This window comes from Chiloscyllium punctatum, chromosome 12 (assembly GCF_047496795.1).
Source record: "Chiloscyllium punctatum isolate Juve2018m chromosome 12, sChiPun1.3, whole genome shotgun sequence".
Taxonomy (NCBI): domain Eukaryota; kingdom Metazoa; phylum Chordata; class Chondrichthyes; order Orectolobiformes; family Hemiscylliidae; genus Chiloscyllium; species Chiloscyllium punctatum.
In genome coordinates this window covers 59,033,364-59,060,953 of record NC_092750.1, presented here as the reverse complement: position 1 = coordinate 59,060,953, position 27,590 = coordinate 59,033,364, and the positions used below count along the sequence as shown (strand labels likewise).

The window sequence follows — 27,590 nt, the reverse complement described above, 5'->3', positions numbered from 1 at the left end:
AAATGCAATAGATAGAGAAAGATTTGAATGTGGAATGTGCATCACTGCTGAAATAGCCTGGATGCATTTCAGGGGAATCTAAATATACAGAGGGGAAAAGGAAACAGAAAGTGGTGCAGTTAAGATTAGGTGAAGAGGGGTGGGAGGATTTCTGTGTGAGCTTAAACACTAACATAAATCTGTATCTAGTCTGGACAATCAAAAATATTTTTATTTTCAATCCTGTTGCCAAATGTCAGAGAAATCTTGCATTTGGTAGAAATCAATTTCTATTCTAATAGTAGGCACATGTCAGAAATGTTAGTACAGAGGAGCAATGCAGATTGAGGAAACGTAGTTACAATGTAGAGAAGGTGTTGGCATTGAGGAAAAGACTAATTATATAAAGCAGGAATATTAATGAAAGAGAGAAGTGGCAGTATTGAGAATCAGTAGCAGCGTGGAAAGAGAAAACAAATAAGCACCAGGAAAAAGCCTTGTTACTGCAAAACTGATTGGATTTTGGTGTCAGGCAGTCAGAATCAGAAAACTGAACAGCAACTTCACAAGGATTGTATGGGAAGAAATGACAGTACAGAAGAGAAAGTGGCGGCTGAATAGCATCCTCTCTCTTTCTTACATGCTCTCTTTTATCAATGTTTATAAGACAAAGAGCAAAATTAGGCCATGCAGCCAATCGAGTCTGCTCTGCGATTCAATGACTTCTGATTTGATAATCTTCAAATCCACTTTCCTGCCTTTTCCCCATAACCTTCAAATTTCTTACTCATTAAAAAATTGCCCATTTTGACCTTGAATGTACTTAATTACCTAACCTCTACAGCCCTCTACAGTAAAGAATTCCATGGGAGATTCACTCCCCTTTGAGATTTGAAATTCACTCTCATCTCTGACTTAAATGGGCAACTCTTAATTCTGATATTTTGCCCCTAGTACCAGATGCTCCCACAGGGGAAAGCAATCTCTCCACCTCTGCCCTGTCAAGTCTTATTCCTATACTTCGTTCTCTTTGAAATACAGACCAACATTCCATTTGCCTTCCTTGTTGCCTGTTGTCTTTATCCATTCAAATACACTGAGGTCTTCTATTCTTCCTGCTTAAGTACATAATTTCACATTTTTACACATTATTGTCCATATGCCAAATTTGTGCTGACTTGCGAAACTGCCTATATCCCTCTGCACACTCTTCATATGATCCTCACTTCTTGCCTTCCCATCTATTTTTGTGTCATCCACAAACTTGGCTAAAGTATGAACATCTTCCTCATTCAAGCAATTGATATATTGCAAATAATTTTTAGTCTACTAGTTGCAGGATGCCATCCTAAAAATGTTCAGCTCTGTCTTCCATTAGTTAGCTAATCCGCTATCCATGCTACCTCCAACATCAAGGGCTCATATGTTATTAAGTAACCTAAAATGGGACATCTTGTCAAATGCCCTCTTGAAATCCAAATATACTAAATCCATAGCATCCTCTTTATCTAACCTGCTTGTTATCTCTTCAAAGCACTCTCATCCATTTGTCATGCATAATTTCCCCTTCATGAAGTGATATATTTCTATCACTGTCGCATTTTCTCAATGACAGATAAATGGGCTATAGCTACCTTTTTTTGGGTCTTCTTCCCTTTCTAAATAAAGGTGTTGTACTGGTAGATTTCCAACCCTTCACTTTTTAGGAATCCACTCCTTTCTCAGGGGGGCTCCACAGCTTGTCGTTTCAATAAACTTATTGGACTATAATCTGATGTCATGTGATTTTTTTACTTAGAGAAAACGTATGAGGGAAACTAATGGGCCTAAAGACTTTAAGTCCTCTCGGCCTGATGAGATGGACCCTAAGACATTTCTCCTGATCTCCATGCTAAAAGATTTTCCCTTTACTCTAAGGCTGTGCCCTCACATCCTAGTCACTCCTACCAACAGAAACATCTTCCCAACATCCACTCTGTCCAGGACATTCAGTATTCTCTAAGTTTCAATTAGATTCCCCCGTCATCCTTCTAAATTCCATTGAGTATAGACCCAGAATCCTCAAACGTTCCTTATATCTTAAGCTGTTCATTCCTGGGACCATTCTTGTGAAGCTCATGTGAACACAGTCCAGGGCCAGTACATTGTTCCCAAAACTGCTGCACTATAGTCCAAATGTGGTCTGACCACACCATTATAAAGTCTCAGAAGTACACCCCTGCTTTTATATTCAAGTCCTCTCAAAATAACTGCCATCATTACATTTGCCTTCCTAACTATTGATTCAACCTGCAAGTTTACCATGAGTGTGTCCTGGACTAGAACTCCGGAGTCTCTGCACTTCAGACTTCTGAAATTTTCTTCCCATTTAGAAAATAGTTCATGTCTCTATTCTTCCTACCAAAGTGCATGATCTTATATTTTCCTTTGTACTCCATCTGCCTCTTCTTTGCCCATTCTCTTAACCTGTCCAAATCCTTCTGCAGGCTCCCCAGCTCCTCAATGAGATTCTTGCCTTTTCGGTTCTGCTTTCTAATTTAGCTCCTAGCTGTTCATACTCTCTTTACAAAACTTCTGGCTGAGTTTTATCTATGTCATTGGTACCTACTTGGACTGCCGCATCTTTACCCCCCCCACTCCAAGTTCCTCTGTAGTCCATATGAGATATCCTGAACCAAGCATCAAGCAGGCAACACAACCTTTGTGACTCTCGATCTTGGTCACAGAGAACAGTGTCTATGCCCCTAACTATACTATCTCCAATTACAACATTTCCCTTCTGTCCCCCCACTTGAATGTCTCCCTGCACCATGGTGCTGCAGTCATTCAGCTCATCCTCCCTGCAGTCTCCATTCCCATCCACATAGGAAGTAATACTCTTGAACTTGTTGGACAAGGACAAGGGCGGAGGCCCTGAAACTCCATCTCCTGGATCCCTCTACCTGCCTCACTCACAGCCACACCTTGCTGTTCCTGACCACTGGCCGAATTAGAGTTAGTCTAACAGGTGTGACTGTCTCCTGAAATACAGTGTCCAGGTAACACTGCCCCTCCTCGATATGTCACAATGTTTGAAGCTCAGACTCCAGCTCATCAACTCTGACCTGGAGTGCTTCCAGCAACTAACATTTACTATAGACATGGTCACTGGGAACTACAATCATCATTCAGCTCCTACATCATTCAGAAATAACACATCACCTGACTGTTCATCCTTATTTAATTAGCTTTGAATTTGGTTTTGTTTTATACATTTTTAATTGTTTTTGTATCACTGATTATGCAATTTGTAACCAATAAATTAACACGATTCAATTTAGCACAGATTCAAATTTAGCAGATCCCTTATTAGCCAATCAAATCACAGACCTCCTGGGACGTCACCTTTCAGTTTTCCGCTCAGATTCAGAAACAGAATCACCCGCCTTCCCAGACTGCTCTCTGCTGAGGTCCCCTCCCGAAGTGAAGGCCCCAAGTCCACGCAGTAAGTTTATATGCCACTTACCTTCCCAGACTGCTCTCCTGTCGGCTCCTCTGCCAAAGTGAATGCCCCAAGAATAAATGATCTATGTCATGAGTTACTTGCATTTTTACCGTTAAAGTTAATTTTCTCCCTCTTTATTTTTCTTTTGCTGATCTTTTGTTTGTTTAAAACTTTCCCTATCCTCTGGCATACTACTAATCTTTGCTGCCTTACATGTTTCTTTCTTCCATTCAAGTCTTTCCTTAACTTCCCTGGCTAACCATAGTTGGCTTTTTGTCGTTCTAGAATCCTTATTTCTCACTGTGATATATCATTGCTGTTAGCAATGAATTAAAAAAACATTTGCCATTGTTCCTCAACTATCTTCACAAACTTGTTTCCACTCCAGCCAGTTCTGCCTGTGTTTCCTCGTAGTTGTTCATTTAATTTTAGCACAGCTGTTTCCAATACAAGTTTCCCCAGCTCAAACTGAATGCTAAATTCTACCATGTTATATTCACCGATTCTAAGGGGTCTTTTACTTGAACCGGTCTCATTTACTCATCACCAGATCCAAGTTGCCTGATCGCAGGCTGGATTCACAATTCTTTTAAGAAACTGTCCAAATACATTCTATGAATTCTTCCATGTGGCTTGCTCTGCCAATCTGACTTCCCCAATCTACATGAAGATTAAATTCACCCATGATTAATGTATTGTTTTTTTTAAAAAGATGCCCTTATTTTCTTCTGATTTATTCCCTGTCCTAATGTATAGCTATTGTTGAAAGGTCTATAGAATATTCCTAGTAGTGACTTCTTCCCCTTGTTATTTCTTTCCTCCACTCATACGGATTCCACATTTTCTGAATCATGCTCTTGGACTTCTTCCATGCCTTACTAACAAAGTCATCCCACCAATCTTTCCCTCCCATCTGAATTGCTCAGGCACAGCCTTTAAATAGATTTAAATTAGTGGCTATTTCTATATAATTTTTCATGGATAGTCTGTGATTGGCACATATGAAATGAAGCTCTCAGGTCAAACCTAAGTTCTGAACCTTCCTATACTGCCAGCATACAATCCTTCAGCTTGCATTCAATTCTGAAAGTAAGACCCATCCATGTAAAGAAAACAAGTTGGAGCAATCACAACACTTGATTTCGGAACACTGGAATACCAACATTTGATTTCAGAACTTTCTATTCACAGATTCACTTGCACTTTTCAATTACAACTTTATTCTGGGACCCAGAGAAGGAGGACAGCTAAACTAAAACAAGACTTTGGATGATTTTCATCATACTGTGGATTGACATCATTTTTAAGAATTTTTATTAAAATGTACCAATGACAAGGTCAGAAATATCATGAAATATAAGTTCAGTAGTGCTGTATTATCTTTTTAATATGTACATTAACTGTAGGCAGGTTCATATTATATTTATACTAAAGATTAATGAGTACTAAAGAGGACAAATTCATTACAGACAAAATTGCTATAATTGCTTCTGTACTATAAATATGTGCAGATGCATTTTAATAAAAAGTCATTAGTGTCCCGTCATCCATTTGAAGATTGAAGCCATATTTCCAAAGTTGTGGTCCACATGAGTATTTAGTTTTTTTTAAACCTGTTTTTGCTTGAGAGTTAAAAGTTGGATTATTTGTAGGTCTTGAGCCCGAGCCCAAATCCAATAATTCATGCCAGCGTATAAAACTCACTTAACTGCAAAGAACACAGCCAGTCATTTAGTTCAATACTCAACTCAGTCTTTCAGAGAGACCAAAAGTGTTTAGGAGAGGCAATGGCATATTGCCAGTGAACTAGTAATCCATAGACCCTAGGTTAATGCTCTAGGAACCTGAGCATGAATTCCATCAAAGCAGGTGGTAAGATTTGAATTCAATTTTAAAAACTCGAATTTAAAACATGCTAGCTTAATAGTGATCATCAAACTATGATTCATTTTCATATAAACCCATCTGGTTCACAAATATCTTTGAGGGAAGGAAATCATATTTGGTCTGGTCTATAGGAGACTTCAGACCTACAGCAATGTAGCTGACAATTTTCTCTTCTATGAAACAGTCTTGCAAGTTACTCGGTTGGTTCACAACTGCCACAAAATCTAAAGCAAGGAATGAAACTGGACCAACCTGCTGGCATTGACTTTGGCACCAGAAGTAACAATGCCAAACTCACTTCTGTCAACACTGTAGAGTGCTTCTTACGAATTTCTGATGCTTGTGTCAAGTTGGGGGTAGCCATCCCACAGACTTGTCAAACAAAAGCCTGCCATGTCATACTCCTGGAATCATACCTTACTGGCAATATCCCAAACACCACTATGTCTGTCCCATTTGCAGGACAGGTCCATCAGAAGTGATAGTACAGTGGTATACTGTCAGGAGGAAGTTATTTTGGGGACCCTCAACGCTGACTCTGGACCTAACGAAATCTCATGACATTTATAATAATAGGCAAGGAATCCTCTTGTTGATTACCACCTATCTGCACCACCTCCCACCTTGGCTGATGGATCAGTAATACTCCATGTTGAAGACCATTTGGAAGAGGTACGGTGGGTGACAACAATGCAAAATGTACTGTTGGGGAAATTCATTGTCAATCAGCAAGAGTCAGTAATGACTGAGTTGGACAAGTCCTAAAGGGCACAGCTGCTAGACTGAGTCTGTAGTAGATGGTGAGAGAATCAATAGGAAGGAAGATCCTATTGAATCCTTTCCTCATCAACTTACAGGCTGATGTTTCTGTTCAGGATCATATTCGTCGGAGTGATAATTGCATTGTTCTTGTGAAACCAAAGTCTCATCTTCACTTGGGGGATGCTGTTCGTCATGTGTGGCACTACCCATCACGTTAAATAGAACAGACTTCAAACAGATCTAGCAACTCAAACCTGGCTGTCCACAAGGTGCTGTGTGCCATCAGCGACAGCAGCAGAACTGCACTCAACAACAATCTGCAAACTCATGGCCCATCACATCCCGCACTCTACCATTACCATCAAGCAAATGACCAACCATAGTCCAATGAAAAGTGCAGGAGGACATATCAGGCACTACTTAAGTTACACATAAAAAATAAGATACAGATCCAGTGAAGCTACACATAAGTAGCAACCAGTAGTAGATGAGATTAAGTGATTTCACAACCAACAGATCTAAGCTCTACAGTGCTGCTACATACAATTACAAATGATGGTGAATAATTAAGCATGTTATAGGAAGAGGTGGCTCACAAATATCCTATCCCTTAAGGATGTGGAAGCCCAGCACAATAGTACAAAAGCATAAAACATTTTCATTCATCTTTAGTCAGAAATGCGAAGTGGATGACCAAACTTAGATTCCGCCTGAGGTTCTTAGTATGGCAGATGTCTGTCTTCACTTCATGTGATATTATGAAACTGCTGAAGGCACTCCATGCTGCAAAGGCTATGAGCTCTGACAACATTCCAACAACAATGTTAAAGACTTTTGTTCATGAACTAGCCACATCCTTAGCCAAGCTATTCTTTATAGTTATTGACATCTGACCAGCAATGTGGAAAATTGCCAGTTTTCTTTTGTCCATGAAATGCAGGACAAATCCAGCCTAGCTAATTATTGTTCTATCAGTGTATTCTCAATCTTCAGCAACATAATAATCCTGGATTGTCCACAGTACTCTCATGTTGCATCTGCTCATCAGTAACCTCTGGTTATAGTAGACTCTAGTCTATTCTAGGAGCAGAGGGCATAGTCTCAGAATAAAGGGGTGACCATTTAAAACTGAGAGGAGGATGAATTTCTATTCTGACAGCTGACAGTCTTTGGTACTCCTTGTCACTGAGAACTGCGGGGGCAGAGTCCTTGCATTTATTTAAGGCTGAGATAGATTCCTGATCAATAAGACAATCAACGGTTATAGGGAACATACAGGAAAGTGGTCATGAGAAATGTCACATCAGCTACGGTCTTATTGAATGGTAGAGAAGACTCAACACTGAACTGCCTACTCCAGTTAACCTGCTCACAGATGCTCAGTTTGAGTTTTGCCAGGACCTCTTATCTCCTGACCTCATCACAGAGTTGAATTTAAGCCCTGTTTCGTAGTCACCAGTCCTACTCTCCTCCATGGCCACTGTCTCAGGCTGCACTGGATCGTACTGAGTTTTTGAATACATCACAAAGGCTATCTTCCTGCTTATGATGTCTTAAGAGAAAGTGCTTGCAATGCTGCCCAGCTGATTCACCATCTTTCACCCTCCACAAATTTCAGCTCACACAAAGCTTTGCTGCCCATATCCCAATTCAGACCAAGTCTAATTTGCTCATGATTCCTGTTTCCTGATCCATGTAAGTTGGCCCAAGTGCTCCAAAATTTAAATTCTCATCGCTATGTTCAAATTTTCCTTGTAACCTCATTCCTCCTTATCTGATTACTTCTCGCAGTCTAGAATCTTCAAAGACCTTAGTATTCCTCCAAATTTGATGTCTTGTTTTTCCAGTTTTTCACCCCACACACACGCCGCGACCCCCATCCTGCCCCACCACCAATGGTCTCCACGCCTTCAGCTGTCAGCCTCTACACTTCTCTCTCTAAAACATAACTCACGCTCTCGCAGGTAAGCCGTTCCTTCAAGTCAGCATTATTAAACAAACTTTTGGTTACACATCCTAATGTCCCACTTCACCAATTCTTTCCTCATTACTGGCCACTGAAGTGCCCTGGAGTCTGTTTATGAAATGAGCTCAGTTGGGCAGGATCAGGCTGACATGATGGAGCTACTGGGGCAGTCTGGTTTGTGGATTTTGGGAAGGAAGTAGAAGCTGACTGCCTGGGTTTGAGAGACTACAAGGTTGGAGGCAGTGGGGGGGGATGATCTGCGGAGGAAGAAGTGTCCAAGAGTTGGCGTTGAGCTTCCGAAAGATAAAAATCAATCAGTGTGCCAGACCACAACAGCACCATCTTTGTCAGCAGGTTTGATTATAAAGTTAGAGTTGGGCCTGAGAGATTGAAGTGCGGCAACTTCAGAAGGGGACAGGTTAGAGTGGGTGACAGGAGCAGAGAAATTGAGAGGGTCTATGTCATGTTGGCAATTTTCAATGATGTGATTGAGGGCAGGTAAGAGGTCAGAGGAAACGGTCCAAGTGGAGGGTGAATACTGGAGGCGGGTGAAGGGATCAGTGGAATGTGGTGGGGGGTACAAATCCTGCCCAAAGAAATGAGCATGGAGATGGAGGTCGTGGGAAAACAGTTCGATGTCATGACGAGCTCAAAACTCATTAAGGTTAGGGCATAACAGTATGAAGCTGAGTTCTTTGCTGTAGACAGTACATTCAGCCTCAGAGAGGGGGAGGTCAGGAGGCATTGTGAAAACATGGCAAGGTCTAGGGTTGGGGGTAGTGGTCTCAGCAGGACAGAAAGTGATGGCATCTGAGGGCTGGAAAGGGGTAGGTGCTAAGGGACGGTCCGCTGGACAGATGTTGGAATCAGTAAGTTGCTGGAGCCTGCGCGACTTGACATCCGAAAATAAAAAAGTCTTTTGTTGAAGCGATGAATGAGGCAAAGGATGAAGTGACACTGCAGAAATTTGCCTCTAAGTGCTGTAGAAGTGCATACAAGAAAAACTTTGAAGCCTTGTAACATCCCTTCAGAAGTTGATGTTGAGTTATACACCCTGTGTAAAAATGAAATTGCTAGTGTGGGTTATCACTATCTTTATTGTTCATCTTTTTTGATCCCCTGCAGCCAATTACAAGGCAATCAAAAGTAAAACAACCATTTGAGAAGCGAAAAATTGAAGCTGACTCCAAGTGCAAGTGTAGCATGTTGAGGCTTAAATGTCAGGGTGCGGTTAACCTATATATTGACTGTATGGAGAAAAAAAACACGATTTATGGGTGGCACAATGGTTAGCATTGCTGCCTCACAGCACCAAGTTTGATTCTAGCCTTGGGTGATGATGCAGGCTAGACTGATTAGGCATAGCAGATACAGGGTTACAGGATTCGGGTGGCGTTGGTGGTGGGTCTATGGGCTTGAAAGGAAGGGGTCATTCTACATGCTGGTGAACTTATGCGCAGTACTCATAGATCCCCTATAGTGTCAAAGCAGGCCATTCAGCCCATCAGTCTACACCGACCTTGTGAAGAGTGCTCCACCCAGATCAACCCTATCCCTATAACCCTACATTCCCCATGGCTAATTTACCAAACCTGCACACCCTGGACACAATAGGCAATTTAGCATGGCCAATCTTTTGATTGTGGGAGGAAACTGGAACACCTGAAGGAGACACACTCAGACACAGGGAGAATGTGCAAACTCCACACAGACTGCCACCCAAGGGAGGAATTGAACCCAGGTCCCTGGCACTGGGAGGCAGCAGTGTTAACCACTGAGCCTCTGTGCTACCCAGTCTACAACATAAATGAACATTGTAGCTGTTGTAGGAGAGATCAAGTAATTTTTTTTTGAAATGTAAAGGTTTTCCATATCAAAAGTTAAGAAGTTGACAGCCATATTTACCACTGAGTAAACTAGAATTGACAAGATTTCTTTTCACAGCAAAAGCCGGTTTGAGCTTGAAGATGCCCTGCAGCCAGTTGGTTATCAGGTGCCCATTCGCTGGAAACTGCATACAATGTCAAGCATCACTTAAAATTCAAAAGCACAAGTAACAAAGGACTATAGGAGCGTCTTGCTCATTATGTTGGCTCAGATCAATCCTAATAGCACAAAGGTAAAGATGCTGATATTTATCCGCAAATCCATTAGTTCTGCATGGTGTGGAACTCATTTTAATCCTGTTTTAAAGATTAAGTGCAAATAATACTCAGTTTTCCTCATCTGTATAATTATTCACCACATCCAGTGCAAAAGTAAAATCTAAGGTGAAAAGGATGTGTAATGACTGAAGTAGTTAAGAGAAGTGCTGCAATAGGGGGAAAGTACATTGAAACTTTTATAAAGCCTTAAAAGAAATTACAGCATATTACATATTCAAAGGGATTAAAATAAAATGACCAGTGTGAAAGTTTGGAGACAAATGATGGGTACCCTTTTTGCAGCAGCGGCAACGTAAGTTCAATATTGCAGAACTGAACTAATGCTAGACAGTGTTCCCAATATTCAGCTAACTCTATGGCTCAATCTAATTTGATATTAGTTAGACAGTCTGACAGTACCAAGATGATTGTGTGATAGAGTGAAAGAGTGGTTAAGCACAGCTGAAGGCTGTCTGCATACGGATAGCAGTAGATCCTCTTCCTATGCTGATGTTACCGTGATTCAATTGAGTAGCGAGTAGTTGTCAGTAGATCTCAAGGAAAGCTCTGATGATGATACAGAGGAGCAGAACAGAAGACATTAAAAGAGATGGGCAGGCTGCACAGAAGGAGACAGGAATGGGATATTTCAATGAATCCAGTGGAGGATAGAGGGCAGATGATGAAGGAGCATATCATTGATAATCAACCATGTGAAATGCTGAGGAAAATTTAAGAACAGGAAGATGCTAAGATGAGTGGGGACAGATTAGTTACAAAGCGGGGCAGGGGCAGTGGGACGGAACCGGGAAGAAGAGAAGGATCATGCCGGGTTCTAGACATAAAGGTGTCACATCTGGGAGGATAAGTGGTCTGGGCAAGATACCTTTGGGCTGAGGGATAGAATGGGGTCTGTGAACAGTTACTGAGGAGTTAGACAATGTTTTTAATAATCAAATATTTCCTGAGCAATTATTGACAGAATTTCATCAGAACTCTTCAAGACTTCTCCAATTTAAATGGATATTTTCAAAGGGTGCCAACCTTAGGTGAATTACCTAGCAAAATATTCAACTTCAAGGACAATTCCTTCAGTGTGCGCTGTGGTGGAGATTCTGCAGGATCTTCATATGCAACTCCCATCTACTCTGAAATAATGACTGTCTGAGAGATTCCAGCTACAGAAGGCAAGTTCTCAGCATGCACCCTCCCAAGACATCTAACAACATTATGTTTCAAGGATTTCATTTCTCATTCATCTGAACTTCAGAGAATATAGTCCAATTCGACTTAATCACAGTTTTCCAGGCAGCTTTACCTCTGATATGCTGGGTCTTATCCAAACACTGCAACAGACACAATTGTAGTCAATTACATTCATCTGTGTGTTTCCTGCTAGGAAGGAAATCGAGTCAGAGTACAGATGAGTGGGAGTGCAGTTTGACCACTTTGTGTTATAATTGATGACCTCGCATGGCAGCACGAGTGTTAATGATATTTTGTATTTAAATTTTGACAAATGAATTGTGCCAAAATCCTTGCTGTCAATTATGCCACCCCAAACCACATACTCCTTCAAATACACATTGATCATAACTCATCTGATTTGTTTCTCTGTGCCAAGGTGAGTGGGGAGGGAGACAAGACCACAAATCCGCTCTTTGCCTGTTTGAATTAAAATGTGGCCTATGGTAATTCACATCATATTTCTCTTTTGTTTCTCCCTAAGAAGTTTACCCTTTAGTGTAGATGTCATTTCAAATCTCAGTTAAGTTCCCTGTGGAATAAATCACAATTTTTCATTCCAGAAGCAAAATTTTGTTGCAAAGCATCACCAGAAGATGCACCTCATTTTCAATTCTCTCTAAACGCATCTCTGTCCCCATTCATTTCTTTTTTTTTTGTTTCAAGAATAGTTTAAATAAAAAGGACTAACTGCAGTAAATGCATCCATTCTCACTGATGGATATGTTAATTTGGTACTTTTCTCTTAACACATGAAATACAATCCAATATCTCAGTTTTTAGGACATTGACTACTGACTACTGACGTTATATCCTCTCCAGGGAATAAAATAAAATGTGCACCTAAACATAATCTATGCTTGCCTTGTAATACTGTTGATTATCTGTCTTGACAATTTCTACAGGAGTCTGTGTAATAAGAGAACATCTATATGTGGCCGGCTACCTGATTTGTGTTTTAATTCAGCTTATTTGATTGGATATCGATCAGGCTACAAATTAAAATGTATTCTAACTACTTGCATTTAAATTGCACCTGCTCTTTTATAGGAAGGCATCTCAATGTACTCTGTGAGGAGGAGTAAAGTGTACAGCTGACAGAGAAAAGAATGGATAGCTCAAATAGGAACCAAAGATACAGAGAGAGAGAGAGAGAGAGGGAGAGACAGAGAGAGAGATTTTGAGAAGATTCATGAAAATGATATGGAAAATATCATGGCAAAGTAAGTTGAAAATTCTAGAATTGTAGCATGAGGGTGCATTTGGGACATTGTGGCACAAGAAACAGTGAGGTCTGTTTTTTAAGAGTGTCAAACATATAAAGGACATTTTTTCCTTCCTCATTGTCAAAATACAAGTGGGTTGTCAACAGTGAGGACTGGAAACAAAAATGCTGGAAACCACACAGGTCAGGCAGCATCCATGAAGAGACAGCAACCTAATGTTTTGAGGCTAGATGGCACTTTATCAGAGCCGAACACTGTCAACAGGGAGATCGAAAAGTAAAGCATGAGTATTGAAATCAACAGTCCACGTCACAGGAGTCCAGAACAAAGTGGGTCAGCTCTACTACCTCAGAGTGCCAGGGACCCAGGTTCGATTCCACCCTTGGGTGACTGTTGGTGTGGTGTTTGCATGTTCTCCCCACATCCGCACGGATTTGCTCCGGGTGATCCGGTTTCCTTCTGCAGTCCAAAGATGTGTAGGTGGATTGGCCATGCTAAATTGTCCTGCAATGTCCAGGGATGTGCTGGTTTAGTGGATTACCCATAGGAAATGTGGGATTATGGGGAGAGGGTGGGGGCCTGGATCTGGCGGAGATGCTCATTGGAGGGTCAATGTAGACTCAATGGGCCGAATGTCCCTTTTCCGCATTGTAGGGATTCTATATTCTATGAATACAGGAGGAAGGTTAAATAATTCCATATGTTCAGGAAAAGGGAAATATAACTTGAAAGATGCTTTTTAAACACAAGCTTTTCTTTTCCTTTTTTCAGCTTTGGTGACATTCTGTTACAGTAATTTTTTTAAAAAAAATTTCCACAACATGCAATCAAATGGGCAAGTCATGAATAAAGCAATCTCATTTAATTAATGGAGGCAGCTATAATAAAGAGCTAGGCGTCATCATTAAAAAGTTCTAATAATCCTGATGCTTCCAAATAGTGACAAAGAACAGGCTCCTGAGAGCACCAAACCACAATGAAAAAGCAGAAGAGGGCAATCTGTGTTGTGATTATGTTGATTCAAGTAAGAATGGAATAGTAGATTCTGAAAGTTTCAATAAAAAGCAGAGGAGGCCATTAAACAAATATATACCATTAATCATTTTGATTTGTACTATGAGCTACAACTCAGAGTGCGATGATGTCTTCAATTATACTGAACGCCCTTCTCTGCATAGAAATGTAGAAAACTTTTATTGAAGCTGTTTGCCAGAATAGCAATATATTTCAAAACATATTTTTGCTTGAAAAAGATTTCAGTCAAATAATTTCTTTCAAAATTGAAACTCAGGAATACAGGCTCAGACTTATTCTTCAACATAGTCATAATCTCCAGCATTATTCAGAAAAGATTAATGCGTTAACATTTTTTATTGAGGTTAAACTTCTACTCAGATGCTTAATATTCAAATCAAATATCCATCACTGCACTGAAGTTTTGCTCAAGTGTCATGCTGAAGAATAAATTAAAGCTGCAAAAAGTAAATACCCTCAACCATGTTGGCATAAATATTAAACAAATCTATGCAGAAGAAATAAAGTTGCATTTCTCTTGCAGTGTAACTATTCATCAAATCATGTCAAATTGTAATCAAATAATGTTCAACTGTAGACAAATGTGGCAGAAAATTTGGATGATTCACATAATGGGAAGCAGCAAATGAACAAATGACTAGTTATGCTTTGGGGCATTAGTTTTAGGAGGTTTGTAGATCAGAAGATAACGAGTATATTCCCTGTTCTTCAAATGGTGGCATTAGATATTTTAAAATACAGAGAATATAGGCAGGGTTTATTGCCTCATCTGAATGAAAGCATCTTGTAGTTATGCAATAATTTTTATTTACATTGGACTTTTAACATATTAAGCATCTGAAATGTGCTTCACAGAAAAGATAAACAAATAAGGGGAAAAAGGTTATCTGTTTGAACTGTCAACCATTTTCCTTTCCACAAATGTTGTTTGACCTGCTTGATATTGTGAGTATTATCTGTTTTACTTTAAACCAATTTTGACACTGATCCAAATAGGAACATATCAAGACAAATGACAAAAACATGGTCAATGAAGTAACATTTTAAAGGTGGCAAATGAGATAGAGAGGGGTTGGGAGAAAGTTGATGGATCGACTGCTGAAGATACAACTGTTCAGAGAGTCATTATTTGCAGAGAATGAAAATCAGAACCTCACAAGAGGTTAGAATTGGAAGCATGTAGAGATGTTGGAGGGTTGTACTCCTCCAATATTGCAGTGGAGCAATAACTTAAGAGTCCTGTTTTTAAGACAACACAACTATCTGACATTCATTGATCCACTCAAGATCTGTTTAGGCCTGAACTGGAAACAAATAATTCACTGAGACTTGTGCAAGAGTCTCTTGTTTGTCTGTCCATTTTTAAACTATAGTATTCATGGTAATTGGATTAATGCAGCCTTGCTTTGTTATATTGCACCACACTGAGATCCCAAACATATTAGAGGAAGGTCAGTTGATTCCACATGGACTGGTCAAGGAAATATAACCTGTTAGTGACTGCATGCAGATGTCATACATGTAAGTTGTGAGTGTAGTGTTTTGCTGGGTGTTGCACCAGGGAATAGGGAATAGTGTTCACTCACCAAAACTAAATTATAATATGCTGTATCTAGCACTGAGGCTTTATCAGCTACCAATCTAATCGATTCGTAAATGTTACATTTTCTTTACGTCTGTTAATAATTGTACTGGTTAATAAGCTATTATGGGCTTAATCCAGATGTTTAACCAATTTAGCCACAGCACTGGTGGAAGAATAATGGCAGAGATAGTATGGTTGACTTTAAGTGATACTGGGTTGGATTGAGAGAATTCAGCCAGAATCCTGCAAATTTCCTTGTGTGGTTGCATATGGAATATTTGGGAGAGGAATAGAAGACTGTCAGAATATAGCTAATTATACATCATAGAATCACAGTATGAAAGCAGGTCACTCGACCCATGGAGTCCTCTGAACAGCAATCCATCCCTACGCTGTCCCTATAGCCCAGCATTTCCCATGCTAACCTCCACATCCCTGGACAATCTGGCCAATTTAGCATGGCCAGTCCACCTGACCTGCACATTTTTAGACTGTGGGAGAAAACTGGAGCACACAGAGGAAACCCACGCAGACACAGGAAGAGTTTGCAAACTCCAGATAGACAGTCATCTGAAGGTGGATTCAAACCCAATTCCTGGCACTGAGGCAGCAGTGCTGACCACTAAGTCACTGTGCTGCCCCAATATCTGCAATTTATTGAGAACGGTTCAAGACAGACAGAAACATGAGTTGGGTTGTGTGGGTGGGTAGAGTTTTATTTTCAGTTTAATTTCAGGCAGAGTCATATGTCTGACACCCAAGGACTTTCAATTTATCTTTGGGTTGATTCTGGAGCCTGATTTTAACATGTGTAGAAAAAGAAATGTGATCAATGCTGCATCCATAAACTCTCAACTTTATCTGTGAGAAAAACTTGTAAATGCAACGCCACGGGCTGAAGAATTTAAATTTTTTTCAAATATGCTTTGGATAGAAGGAAATTATTTCCTCCAAATTTAAAAATTGCAAATGATCAATTTGAACCATTAGAATCCCTACATATTGCATAGGAAATTATACAAAAATGCAGATATCAAACTGATGTACTTTGGTGTAACTAATGGTCTATCCTCAACCTAGCGAATTTAATGCATTTGAGTAATTAATCAACTGTATGGTTAAATCAATATTCTACATCAGTTCTTTCTCGTTAATCTCTGAACAGCATTAAGCCAAGATTTTTCTGTCAAGCTAACTTAATAACTTACACAGCTGCAGTTACATGTAGAAAGTTACTGTTGGTTGGCTTTTCCAAATCAGTCAGCTATCATACTAATAGAGCAGAACAGCCCATAGGAAAAATGGAATTTCAGGTTGAACTATGGATTTGGGCAGTTTCATTATAGCTAATTGTACCCTGTGAATTATATTTTATCCTAGGAGCATGGGAACAGGAATAGACAATTCAGCCCCTTGAGCCTGTTCAGTAGGATCATGGGTTGATCTGTGACCTGACTCCATATACCTATCTTTGGCCCATATCACTTAATACCTTTGCTTTAACAAAAGTTTATCTATCTCAGACTTAAAACTAACAACAGATATAGCATCAACTGCAATTTGTGGGAGACAGTGCCCAACCTCTCCTAACCTTTGTGTACAGAATTGCTTCCTAATATCTCACCTGAACAGTCCAGATTGTGGCCCTGATTCTAGAATCCATACAGTTGAAATAGTTTAGCTTTACCTAATTTTTCCTTGTTATTATCTTTAATACGTCGATCATATCACCTCTTAACCTTCTAAATTCTAGAGAAAACAGACCCAATTTGTATAATTTTGACACATGACTTAATGCCTGACATCCAAGTATTCTAGAAAACCTATGTTGTACATCCTCCAAGACCAATACATCTTTGTTAAGATATCCTGGTTTATTAGCAGAGATGTTTGCCTCGGAATAACAGGGAGGCAAGTCATTATTCCATGTCCACGTGCATTAATCTTTTGAAAAATGATAAAAACACATGAAAAGTAACTATTTTAAAAGAGACAGATTCAGACAATTTTCGACAATTGTAATTGACTAGAATGTTAGAATTTTCTTAATGTATCTGATAGTGAGCGCTTCAGACCACAAAAGAAGAAAAATCCATTGTCTATTGAATCTGCTCCATCAGAGAAGATATCTAGCCTGGGTTGTTCTCCAACTACTCTTCACTTAATCAAGAATCTCTGCATTTTCAATCCGAACTCTACAGCAAAGACTATATTCATTCTGGTAAGAGCCCATATTTAATCTGTGTGGATTGCCATCCACAAAATATTAACTCTACTGTAATACTTTCCACATGCCTGGATGAGAACAGCTTCAACAACACTCAAGGGTGCTTAACACCATCCAGGAAATTAGGTTGGTGCCTCATCTACCATTGGAACACCATTGTGGGCATTGCTGGCAAAGACAACAACCAGTGAATGAATAAAAATAATCCGTACTTCAAAAATGTTCAGCTTTAGGTTTCATCAGCTCAGTAACATATCCCCAGCTTTCATCTCTTTATCAGCATTAATAATTTTCTTAAGAGATGCAAACATTTTCCTTTTTAAACCATCATTTTCTATGATATTTTAAGAAACTTCAGTTGTATGTTAATAACCCCATTACCAAAGATGAGACATATCTTAACTCAGTATCCACTAAAGTGGTGAATATGTGATATTATCTTCGAACCTTTTTGAGCTGTGAATATTTCTCCATGTCTTGGGATGAAAGATGGCTGAAATATTTCAAGTATGGTATCATAACTATTTGTGCAAGAAGAGTTATTAATTCCTTTGACTTTCATCCCACAGATCTGCATAAACAGTAAGGTACTGGGTGTGGTATTTCACTGTTGTATTTCCCATTTCATACAGAATGAAGACAGAAGCTTCTTGGAGTTTTTTAAAATAGAATTTTTAGATCCAAAACATAGACTTCTCCATCTCCTGATGCTGCCTGGCTTGCTGTGTTCTTCCAGCCTCCTGCTTGTCTACTTTAGATTCCAGCATCTGCAGTTTTCTTTGTCGCTAACCGTGGTGACAACAGCAGCAAGTGTGGTTTCATAACAAATAGCAGTGATGTGGCTTTAGAAAAAGCAAGCGATTAGAGACCATTGGACTATAGTGTTGTAGACAATATGTAGGTAATTTATGCTTCAGAATCCAAGGAGGTCTTGAAATCTTTGGTACAAATTTATTCTAAATTTCTCATTATTTGGTAATGTGGTTATTAAGGAAATGACAAAATATGTAGGCATAGTGTATTTAATGGAACATTGCGTATGAATGAATAATTGTTATTTATTCTCCTCCAAAAAATACTGATCAGTTATGTGGTACTACAACAAGAGCAATGGACTTCAAGAGCATAACAGTGCTTTGCAGTTTACAACCTGCCTTTGCAAATCTGTACGGAAACTCAATCATGTGTGTATCTGTGGCGGTCATATGAAAGATTGCAAGAAGACTGTCATTTCAGATTTAAAGCCTAATATTTTCATATGCACAGTTCATTAACTATAACTGCAAATCATTAAAAGATTTCATTATAATGGTTATTTACGAACATTAAGGTTCTAAATAAAAGTGCATTATTACAATTATGACAGTTAAACCTTCTGTGCTCAGTTCAGAACAATTCACAGCTCACGATATGTTTTATACTTTTAATTTGCATGCCTGCTAACTCTTTGAAAAGCTAACAAAATGCAATCACTTTAACATTATGATTTGCCCTAAATGGCTGCAGATTTATTCAGTGTTAGCAGTCTTGTTAATAAGATATTCTCTGCATAATTATTTGTTCGCAAATCAGGAAGAGGAAAAGAAACCCCTATCCTATATGGTTTCAGCTACTCACCGAGTTACACAGAGTCCCGAGCTCTTATGTTTCTTGTTGAATGTATTCTGATTCTTCATAGGTTTTTTCAGTAGTTGCACCTCTCTCCACTCCCACATCAGGTTTCCTGTAACCAACCAGAAGACATTCAAAACCTAAATAAGTATTAAAATGCAATATCAACCACTGACAGTTAAAGGCAATAAAATGCACACAGTTCCAACACACTGCATTTTCATTGGAACAAATTATTTGGAAATCTTGGAGTTAAGAATGAAACATGAATATCTAAAATGCAGAATGATATTGTTGCCCTTTCTGGTGAGTTATTTTTGAGGCTAAAAACCAACTTAATGCACAGAAAACATGGCCCACAGAAAACATGGACCATCAGAAATGAGGAGCTCTTTTGAAATCAGTGCCGCTGGGGAGGTAGTGCCTGCCTATAATTGGAGGTTCAGGATCAAGGGGCAATCCAGGCCTCAGGTAGGCAATGTCAGGAGAGGTTTCAGAGGGTGGGGGAGGTTGAGAGAGTGATATATGAGGGTTAAACAGTGAGGGTCAGAGTGCAGAGCTTGCAAGAAGGAAGGAAGAGGAGGAGGACACAAGCCTATCTACATCAATGGAGCTGAGGGGCAAAAGATTGGGAGCGTCAAGTTCCTGGGAGTGTTGATAACCAACAATCTGTCCTGGACCTCCATCGTAGAAACAATGGTCAAAGCGGCACAACAAAGTTTCTTCTTTCTCAGGAGGCTTAGGAAATTCGGCATTACCATAAGGAGCTGCACTAACTTTTACAGATGATCTATAAAAAGCATTCTATCTGGGTGCAAAACAGCTTGGTACAGCAACTGCTCTGCCCTGGACCATACGAAACTATAGAAAGTTGTGTGCATAGTCCAGACTATCATGAAAGCCAACCCACTATCAATGAACTCCATCTACACTTCTCGTTGCCATGGAAAGGCTGCCATCATCAAAGACAACCCCTCATCCCGGTAATACGCTCTTACAACAGCTTCCTTCAGGCAGAAGACACAGAAGCTTGAACATATGTACCAACTGATTCAAGAACAGCTTCTTTCCTGCAGTTACTAGACTGCTGAATGGGCCTGTTTAATTTCAAATCTAATGTGCTCCTGTGCAGCTGTAACCTTGTATGTCTTACTCTGTCTAAATACCTTTATGATCTGTATGGCCTTGTTTGTTATGATCTGCCTATACTGCTCACAAATCAAAGCTTTTCACTGCACTTAAGTACATGTGACAATAATAGAGTCATAGAGACGTACAGCATGGAAACAGACCCTTTGGTCCAACCCATCTATGCCGACCAGATATCCCAACCCGATCTCGTCTCACCTGCAAGCACCCGGCCCATATCCCTCCAAACCCTTCCTATTCATATACCCATCCAAATGCCTCTTAAATGTTGCAATCGTGCCAGCCTCCACCACTTCCTCTGGCAGCTCATTCCATACATGTACCACCCTCTGTGTGAAAAACTTGCCCCGTAGGTCTCTTTTATATCTTACGTCTCTCACCCTAAACTTATGCCTCTAGTTCTGGACTCCCCGACCCCAGGGAAAAGACTTTGCCTATTTACCCTATCCATGCCCCTCATAATTTTGTAAACCTCTATAAGGTCACCCCTCAGCCTCCGATGCTCCAGGGAAAACAGCCCCAGCCTGTTCAGCCTCTCTTTATAGCTCAAATCCTCCAACCCTGGCAACATCCTTATAAATCTTTTCTGGAACCTTTCAAGTTTCACAACATATTTCTGATAGGAAGGAGACCAGAATTGCATGCAATATTCCAACAGTGGCCTAACCAATGTCCTGTACAGCTGCAACATGGCCTCCCAACTCCTGTACTCAATACTCTGACCAATAAAGGAAAGCATACCAAACGCCTTCTTCACTATCCTATCTACCTGTGACTCCACTTTCAAGGAGCTATGAACCTGCACTCCAAGGTCTCTTTGTTCAGCAACATTCCCTAGGACCTTACCATTAATTGTACAAGTCCTGCTAAGATTTGCTTTCCCAAAATGCAGCACCTTGCATTTATCTGAATTAAACTCCATCTGCCACTTCTCAGCCTATTGGCCCATCTGGTCCAGATCTTGTTTTAATCTGAGGTAACCCTCTTCACTGTCCACTACACCTCCAATTTTGGTGTCATCTGCAAACTAAGTAACTATACCTCTTATGCTCGCATCCAAATCATTTATGTAAATGAATAAAAGTATTCCACTGGTGACAGGCCTCCAGTCTGAAAAACAACCTTCCACCACCACCCTCTGTCTTCTACCTTTGAGCCAGTTCGGTTTCCAAATGGCTGCATTCCGTGAGATCTAACCTTGCTAACCAGTCTCCCATGGGGAACCTTGACAAATGCCTTACTGAAGTCCATATAAATCAAATCAAATCAGAGTGTGGTTCTCAGCAGGGGCCCCCTTCCCAATGTTGTACTGTTTATCAGGTACTGAATGCTTTTGAACATGGAACTCATTCTTCCTACCACCTCCTTGTTGATGACAAGCAGGCCACACAGTTTAACCCATCATGCACAATGCGTCTTAAGAAGCCCATTTGCTACTGAGTTAATACCAGCAATGATAGGACGAGATTGTTCATGTCATAACTAATTGACCGAGGTCTCAACCGATGATGGGGTGGAAAATCTGACCATAGGCCTTCCCACCCTTAGTTTCATCCTGACAATGCTGTGAAGATGGCAGGGCTCAGCTAAGTCACTATTGAAATCAATTAAATGCCCATCTCAATTCCCAACACACCATGAAATAGGCTTTAAAAAATCCAATAGCCTGTGTCTGAATAGAAAATGCCATTGTTTTATTATTTTGCTGTAATTTTTGGAGAAGCTAAGACTGTAATGACTGTCAACTAGAAGATAGCCATTGTCCACAAAGGATCTGTGTCCATTAAAGAAAGACACTAGGTTGCATGTAGGTTAAGGGACACCACTCTGCAAGGCAAAGGAGAAGGCAAGCCTTCCTGAATCATAGAGCTGGTATGGGGATCAAACCTGCCTGTAATGCCATTCTGCATCACACACTGGCCACTTAGCGAACTGACCGACACAAATATCTCATATCAATTGCTGCTGCTCATTTAATAGTTACTGAATTTGACAACTCATAGATTAAGTCAAGATCATAAAATCATTTAATCCCGACACTGCAGACAGAGGCCCATCAAGTCTGCATCGATCCTCTGAAGAGCATCCCACCCTGACCCACCACATCCCCATAAACCAACATTTAGCATGGCTAATCCACACAGCCTATACTTCCCTTGGACACAACAGTGCAATTTAGCATGGCCAATCCACCAAACCTATACATTGTTGGACTGTGAGAGGAAACCAGAGCACCCAGCAGAAATCCATGTAGACACAGGTAGAACATACAAACTCTACACAGTCACCCAACACCAGAATTAAACCTGGGTCCCTGGCGCTGAGACAGCACTGCCAACCACTGTGCCACTTAAATCTTCTGAAGTGGTTATTCTGTAGCATGTTTAAATTTTAATTCTTTAAATTTAAATAATGTTTTCTGTTCCTGGTAGTATCGGCAAGTCTCCCTTTGCACTCAGTTCCTTGCTAGACTGAAGGGTCCATGGTTTTCTATTCTTTGCTGATAATTTAGTCCCTTCATCTCCACTTCTGGGACTTCTTTCTCTTTATATTCTGCTGACCAGAACAGAATGTTTATGGGGGAGCCTGACAAGGGCAATGCACAGAATTTGACGGTGCAACTCAACATTCCTTGTGCCTTATTGCAGTGATTATCAGCGATGCAAAATAGCCAATGCGCATGTGCAGATGTGGCCAGTGATGCCACCTGGTTATAACAGCAGATGCCATAGGAAACATCCACCCATGTCAATGATGTCACCACACATTCTGCATGTATATGGCGCTGATATGGGGTCGTGGAGATGAGACTGAGGCTTGTGTACCAGCAAGAGAGGGGCAGGGGGAGGCCTGTACCAAGACACAGCCTCCTGTTTTGATGGGAAGGGAGACAGACATTTTGTTGTCATGTTTGTTTTACATCCAGGCAGTGTCACCTTTAGACAGACAGCTGCTTTTTGTCGCTTGAGAATGACATCGTTTTTTAACTCTGCTGTGCACCATCGAGAAGTGGCATTCATTTGAAACTCAGCCTTGCTTTAATAATAATGCCCTTTATTTAAAATGAATTGACACAGTCAATATTGAATCTGCTTCAGACTGTTGTCAAGGTTTTCTCTACTGACTCTATTCATTAGGAGTTTACCTCATACTCTTATTCCAATATATAAAATCTTGTATGGAACTACATTTACTTGCATTTTCTACCATTCTGCCCACTTCCAAATATTGTCTAGTTTCTTGATCTTCCAATTGCACACTCCACTCCTTTCATCCAAATCATGAAGTGTAATCGATGAATCAATTTCTGAATCCAGATTATTAATTACAGATCAGACACACGGAGAAAGGCATTAAAAGGCAGAACGCCTCATGAAATTCTGTCTCAGCCGATTCACTGCATTCAGAAGATCAGGATAAGGGACTAAAATAAAAATGATAAGTTTAAATTTTTTTCTTTTCCAAACATCGTTTTGAAGCATAGCAGACTGCATTCCTAAAATAAATTGCATTGTAAAGGTTATGAACATGATTATGGGTGAAACAACATGGAACTTTCATTGAGCCGTTCACCTCTTGCAACAAACACATTGTACATACCTTACAGCAGCACGATCACCAAAACGAAGTTAACTTACGGCCAAAAGAAGCAATGCCTGTAGAAAGATTTAAAAATACAAGTTTGAGCTTTCTCATTATTCAATCACAAGCTGCAGTAGCTGAAGAACAGTCGGTATTAAAACTGGAAGGAGTTCAACACAATAATTAGACATTTCAGCCTACTCTGACTTTGTAATTATCCCCATGTCACCTCAATCAAAAGAGAAAATCATGCAAGGTTTGATGTGTACTATAAGCTGAAAAGAGCATTATGATTAACAATTCATAAATGAAATAATCTGATAACGATTTGCAAAGTAGAAAAAAATAAGTTGCATTTTAAACCAATTTTTTTTACTCTTTGTATCACAGACATACCATATTTTTATAATCAAGCACATATGCTCTTATAAGTCATCATATAGTGAATATATTATGAGGGATAAATACAAGACACCAGGTAATTCCTCTGATTTTTCTTCACAACAAATTTGTGGGATTTTACTGCCCACTGGAGAGGAAAAACAATTTAATGTCTCGTCTGAAAAACAATACCATCAGCTCTGGCTCAGCTGGACGTACTTGGGTCTGAGTCAGAAGGTGTTGGTTTTAAGTCACATTCCTGCATTTAAGCATCAAATCTAAGCTGACACTTCAGTGCAAAACATGAACAAGTACAAATTGTTGGAGGTACCACCTTTTGGATGGGACATTAAACTGAGGTCTCAGCTGTTCTCTCATGTTGGTACAAAAGCTCCTATGGTACTTTTTTTTTACAAAGAGGAGCAGAGTGCCATATTATATGACCATTATAACATTGCAGGTCATGGGAACCTGTTGTGTGCCAATCATGGTCCTACGTTACAATCGTGACTGTATTTGAAAAATGCATGATTGGTTCTAACGTGCCTTCAGTGGTAATAAAAAAAGTGATATACAATTTTTTTTAAAAGAAAGGATCCATGCTTCCTGAAATTTCTAGTGTTACAATTAACAAACATGATTCTTAGCCTGGGCTGAGATTTTTTAGTTTAAGCAAAACTTTTCATTGTTGACTAGCAACTTGGCATCCAACTTGAAATATATGTTACTGGAATTCCTATGTCAAAACAAACAATACAGGAAAGTTGGTATAACTCCAAGGAGTTCACCGGTTTCTATAAAAAAGGTTTTTGATGTCAGACAGGCCACATTTAAGTGTTTAGCAAGGTAAGGGATACAAGTGCTTGGATGTAGAACACTTTCAATGTCACTGTCAAAAGCTAAGCGCTTTCAATTCTGTTGCATTGGTGTTTTTCAACAATGCTTTGTCAGAACAACCTCCGACTCTACTAATAGCAGCTTGCAGATGGAGATTGACAATTACTGACATAGAATGTGTTGTACTGCGCATTCAGACACTTATTTCACTTGTGTACCCCTCAGCCAAACCAATCAACGACTCACCTCACAAGTTGCCTGGATCTGAATTTATGCTACTCAACACGATAGTTTTTTTTATTCTTCTGAATTCGATATTCTTTTGTCTGAATTTGACAGTTTTGGCACTAAAAGCTTGTTTCCTCTGGCCCGGGAATCTGGAGCACAACCTCAGCTCGAGTGTTCAATAATGTAGGGCTGGGATTAAAAATTCACACTCAGGGGATTGTGAATCTTTGGAATTCTCAGAAGGTTTTGGATGCTTCTTTATTTAACATATTCAAAATTCAGGTAGACAGATTTTTAACATCCTAGAATCAAGGGATATAGTGAGGAGAGAGGGAATTAAGGCAGAAGATCAGTCATGATTAAATAGTCTCTAGGTGGCATATGGTCAACTCCTGTTCTTATTTCTGATAAGAATTTCAAGCTCACTCAACCTGAACATAATCTTTATGATAATTTCATGACTGATTTATATTTTAACGTCTTTGTGCAATTTTATCTTCAGATCAAAAATTCCCAGAAGGTAGTAGAAATTGAGTAAAGTTATTTCAGTAACAATTTTTCAAAATCCACACACTTTCATCAAGCAGTAAAATTATAGTAATTTATTTCCAGTAATTCCTCCCATTATTGGAATTAGCTCCTTTGGAGAAGTAAGGGTTAACAAGGAAATATGCAGCAAGTAATTGAAGACATATGCAGAATATCTCTGGGCACCAAGCAAAAAGGTTTAAATACTGGAATTATTAGTGAGAACTTCAATTACTTTCGTTCTTAATCATTAACTTAGGAGTGTAACTGTTATTAAGGAAGAGGAGATGTCTTTTTAATTTTTCTTAGAATCATAGAATCTCTACAATGTGGAAGCAGGCCATTCAGTCCATCGGGTTCACAACGACACTCCGAAGAGTATCCTACCCAGACCCACACTGCTACCCGATCCCTTCATTTTCCATTGCTAATGCACCTAGCCTGCAAATCCCTGAAACCAATGGACAATTTAGCATGGGGCAATCTACCCAACCTGCACATCCTTGGATTATGGGAGGAAACTGGAGGACACGGAGGAAACCCATACAGACACAGGGAGAAGGTACAAACTCCACACAGTCACCTGGTACTGAGAGGCAGCTGAGCCACTGTTTCTTATTACTTTCACTTTTTTAATAGACCATGGTGCTTTTTCCCTATGCTCTTCATTTGTAATGATTAATCATAAATTGTCCACAACAAATTCCTTTATGGATAAGATCAGAGGTATGGTTGATTCATGCATTCAGACCTGGGAGTTTGATTCATGCAATACACACATAAACATAAAAGGAAAGAGATTATTTTTAAGAGCAACTTATAAATCAAAGATATTGGCATTAGTTTGCAAGTTTTTGTCTCTGAGCCCTGGAAGTCAATTCCAGTGAAGGTTCTTTTTCTCGGATGCTTGTAATCAGGTGGGTGAAATTGGCTGAAGTTTCAGAATTAGCTTTGAAGTTGATGGAAGTGCAGCAAAAAGATGTTGCTGTACAGACTCTTCAATAAAAGACTCTTCAGCTCTTCTGGAGACTAGGTTTCAAATTAGATTTACTAGAAATGGCTAAACCTGGTGTCTGGCTGTAGTGTCACCAGTTAGGTTCTTAACATAATGACATAATGTTAGCAGCAAACTTCTTTTAACTAGACTGAAGCAAGGATTCAGAAGTTGTGCAATTCAACATTTCCAGCAAAGACCAGACATTTTGGTCCTGTGACAAGGTTCTTGGATGACTAAATTTCAAATTAATGATGAATTTTCAAAATAACAATTGTTTTTTAACTCTCTGGCTAAGACCATTGCTTTTTTGCATGATATCAGTGGTGAATTGTCCGTGCCTTATCAGGTGCAATGAGTTTTGATAGCTCCTCGTTGTTCAGAAGTGCCTGAGGGTGAATTTTTTCCAAAGGTTAATCCAAGGGGCATGAGTGTTGCTGATTCAGCCAGGATGTGTTGCCCAATGGGCAATTATGAGTCAACTGCTTTGCTGTGATCTAGAATCATATGTAGGAGATAAAAAGGTAAAAACAATGACTGCAGATGCTGAAAATCAAATACTGGATTAGTGATGCTGGAAGAGCACAGCAGTTCAGGTAGCATCCAACGAGCAGCGAAATCAACGTTTCGGGCAAAAGCCCTTCATCAGGAATAAAAGGTAGGAGAGACCAGGTAAGAACAGCAATTTCCTTCCCTGAAGAACATTACTGAAGCAGAAGGGTTTTAAAAATGACAATTGG

The 27,590-nt window shown here is 39.7% G+C and overlaps 1 protein-coding gene across 8 annotated transcripts in view; it reads right to left on the bottom strand.

Moving 5' to 3' along the window:
* LOC140483865 (protein bassoon-like) overlaps positions 1-27,590 on the bottom strand; it is a 645,800-nt gene that overhangs the window by 116,790 nt on the left and 501,420 nt on the right. For all 8 annotated transcript variants that reach the window (XM_072582636.1, XM_072582635.1, XM_072582637.1 and 5 more), the window contains exons 10-11: positions 23,901-23,956; positions 19,158-19,263 (exon numbers count right to left, since the gene is read on the bottom strand). In XM_072582636.1, coding sequence (XP_072438737.1) covers positions 23,916-23,956 — 41 coding nt within the window. In that variant the 3' untranslated portion in view covers positions 19,158-19,263; positions 23,901-23,915. The remainder of the gene's footprint in view (positions 1-19,157; positions 19,264-23,900; positions 23,957-27,590) is intronic.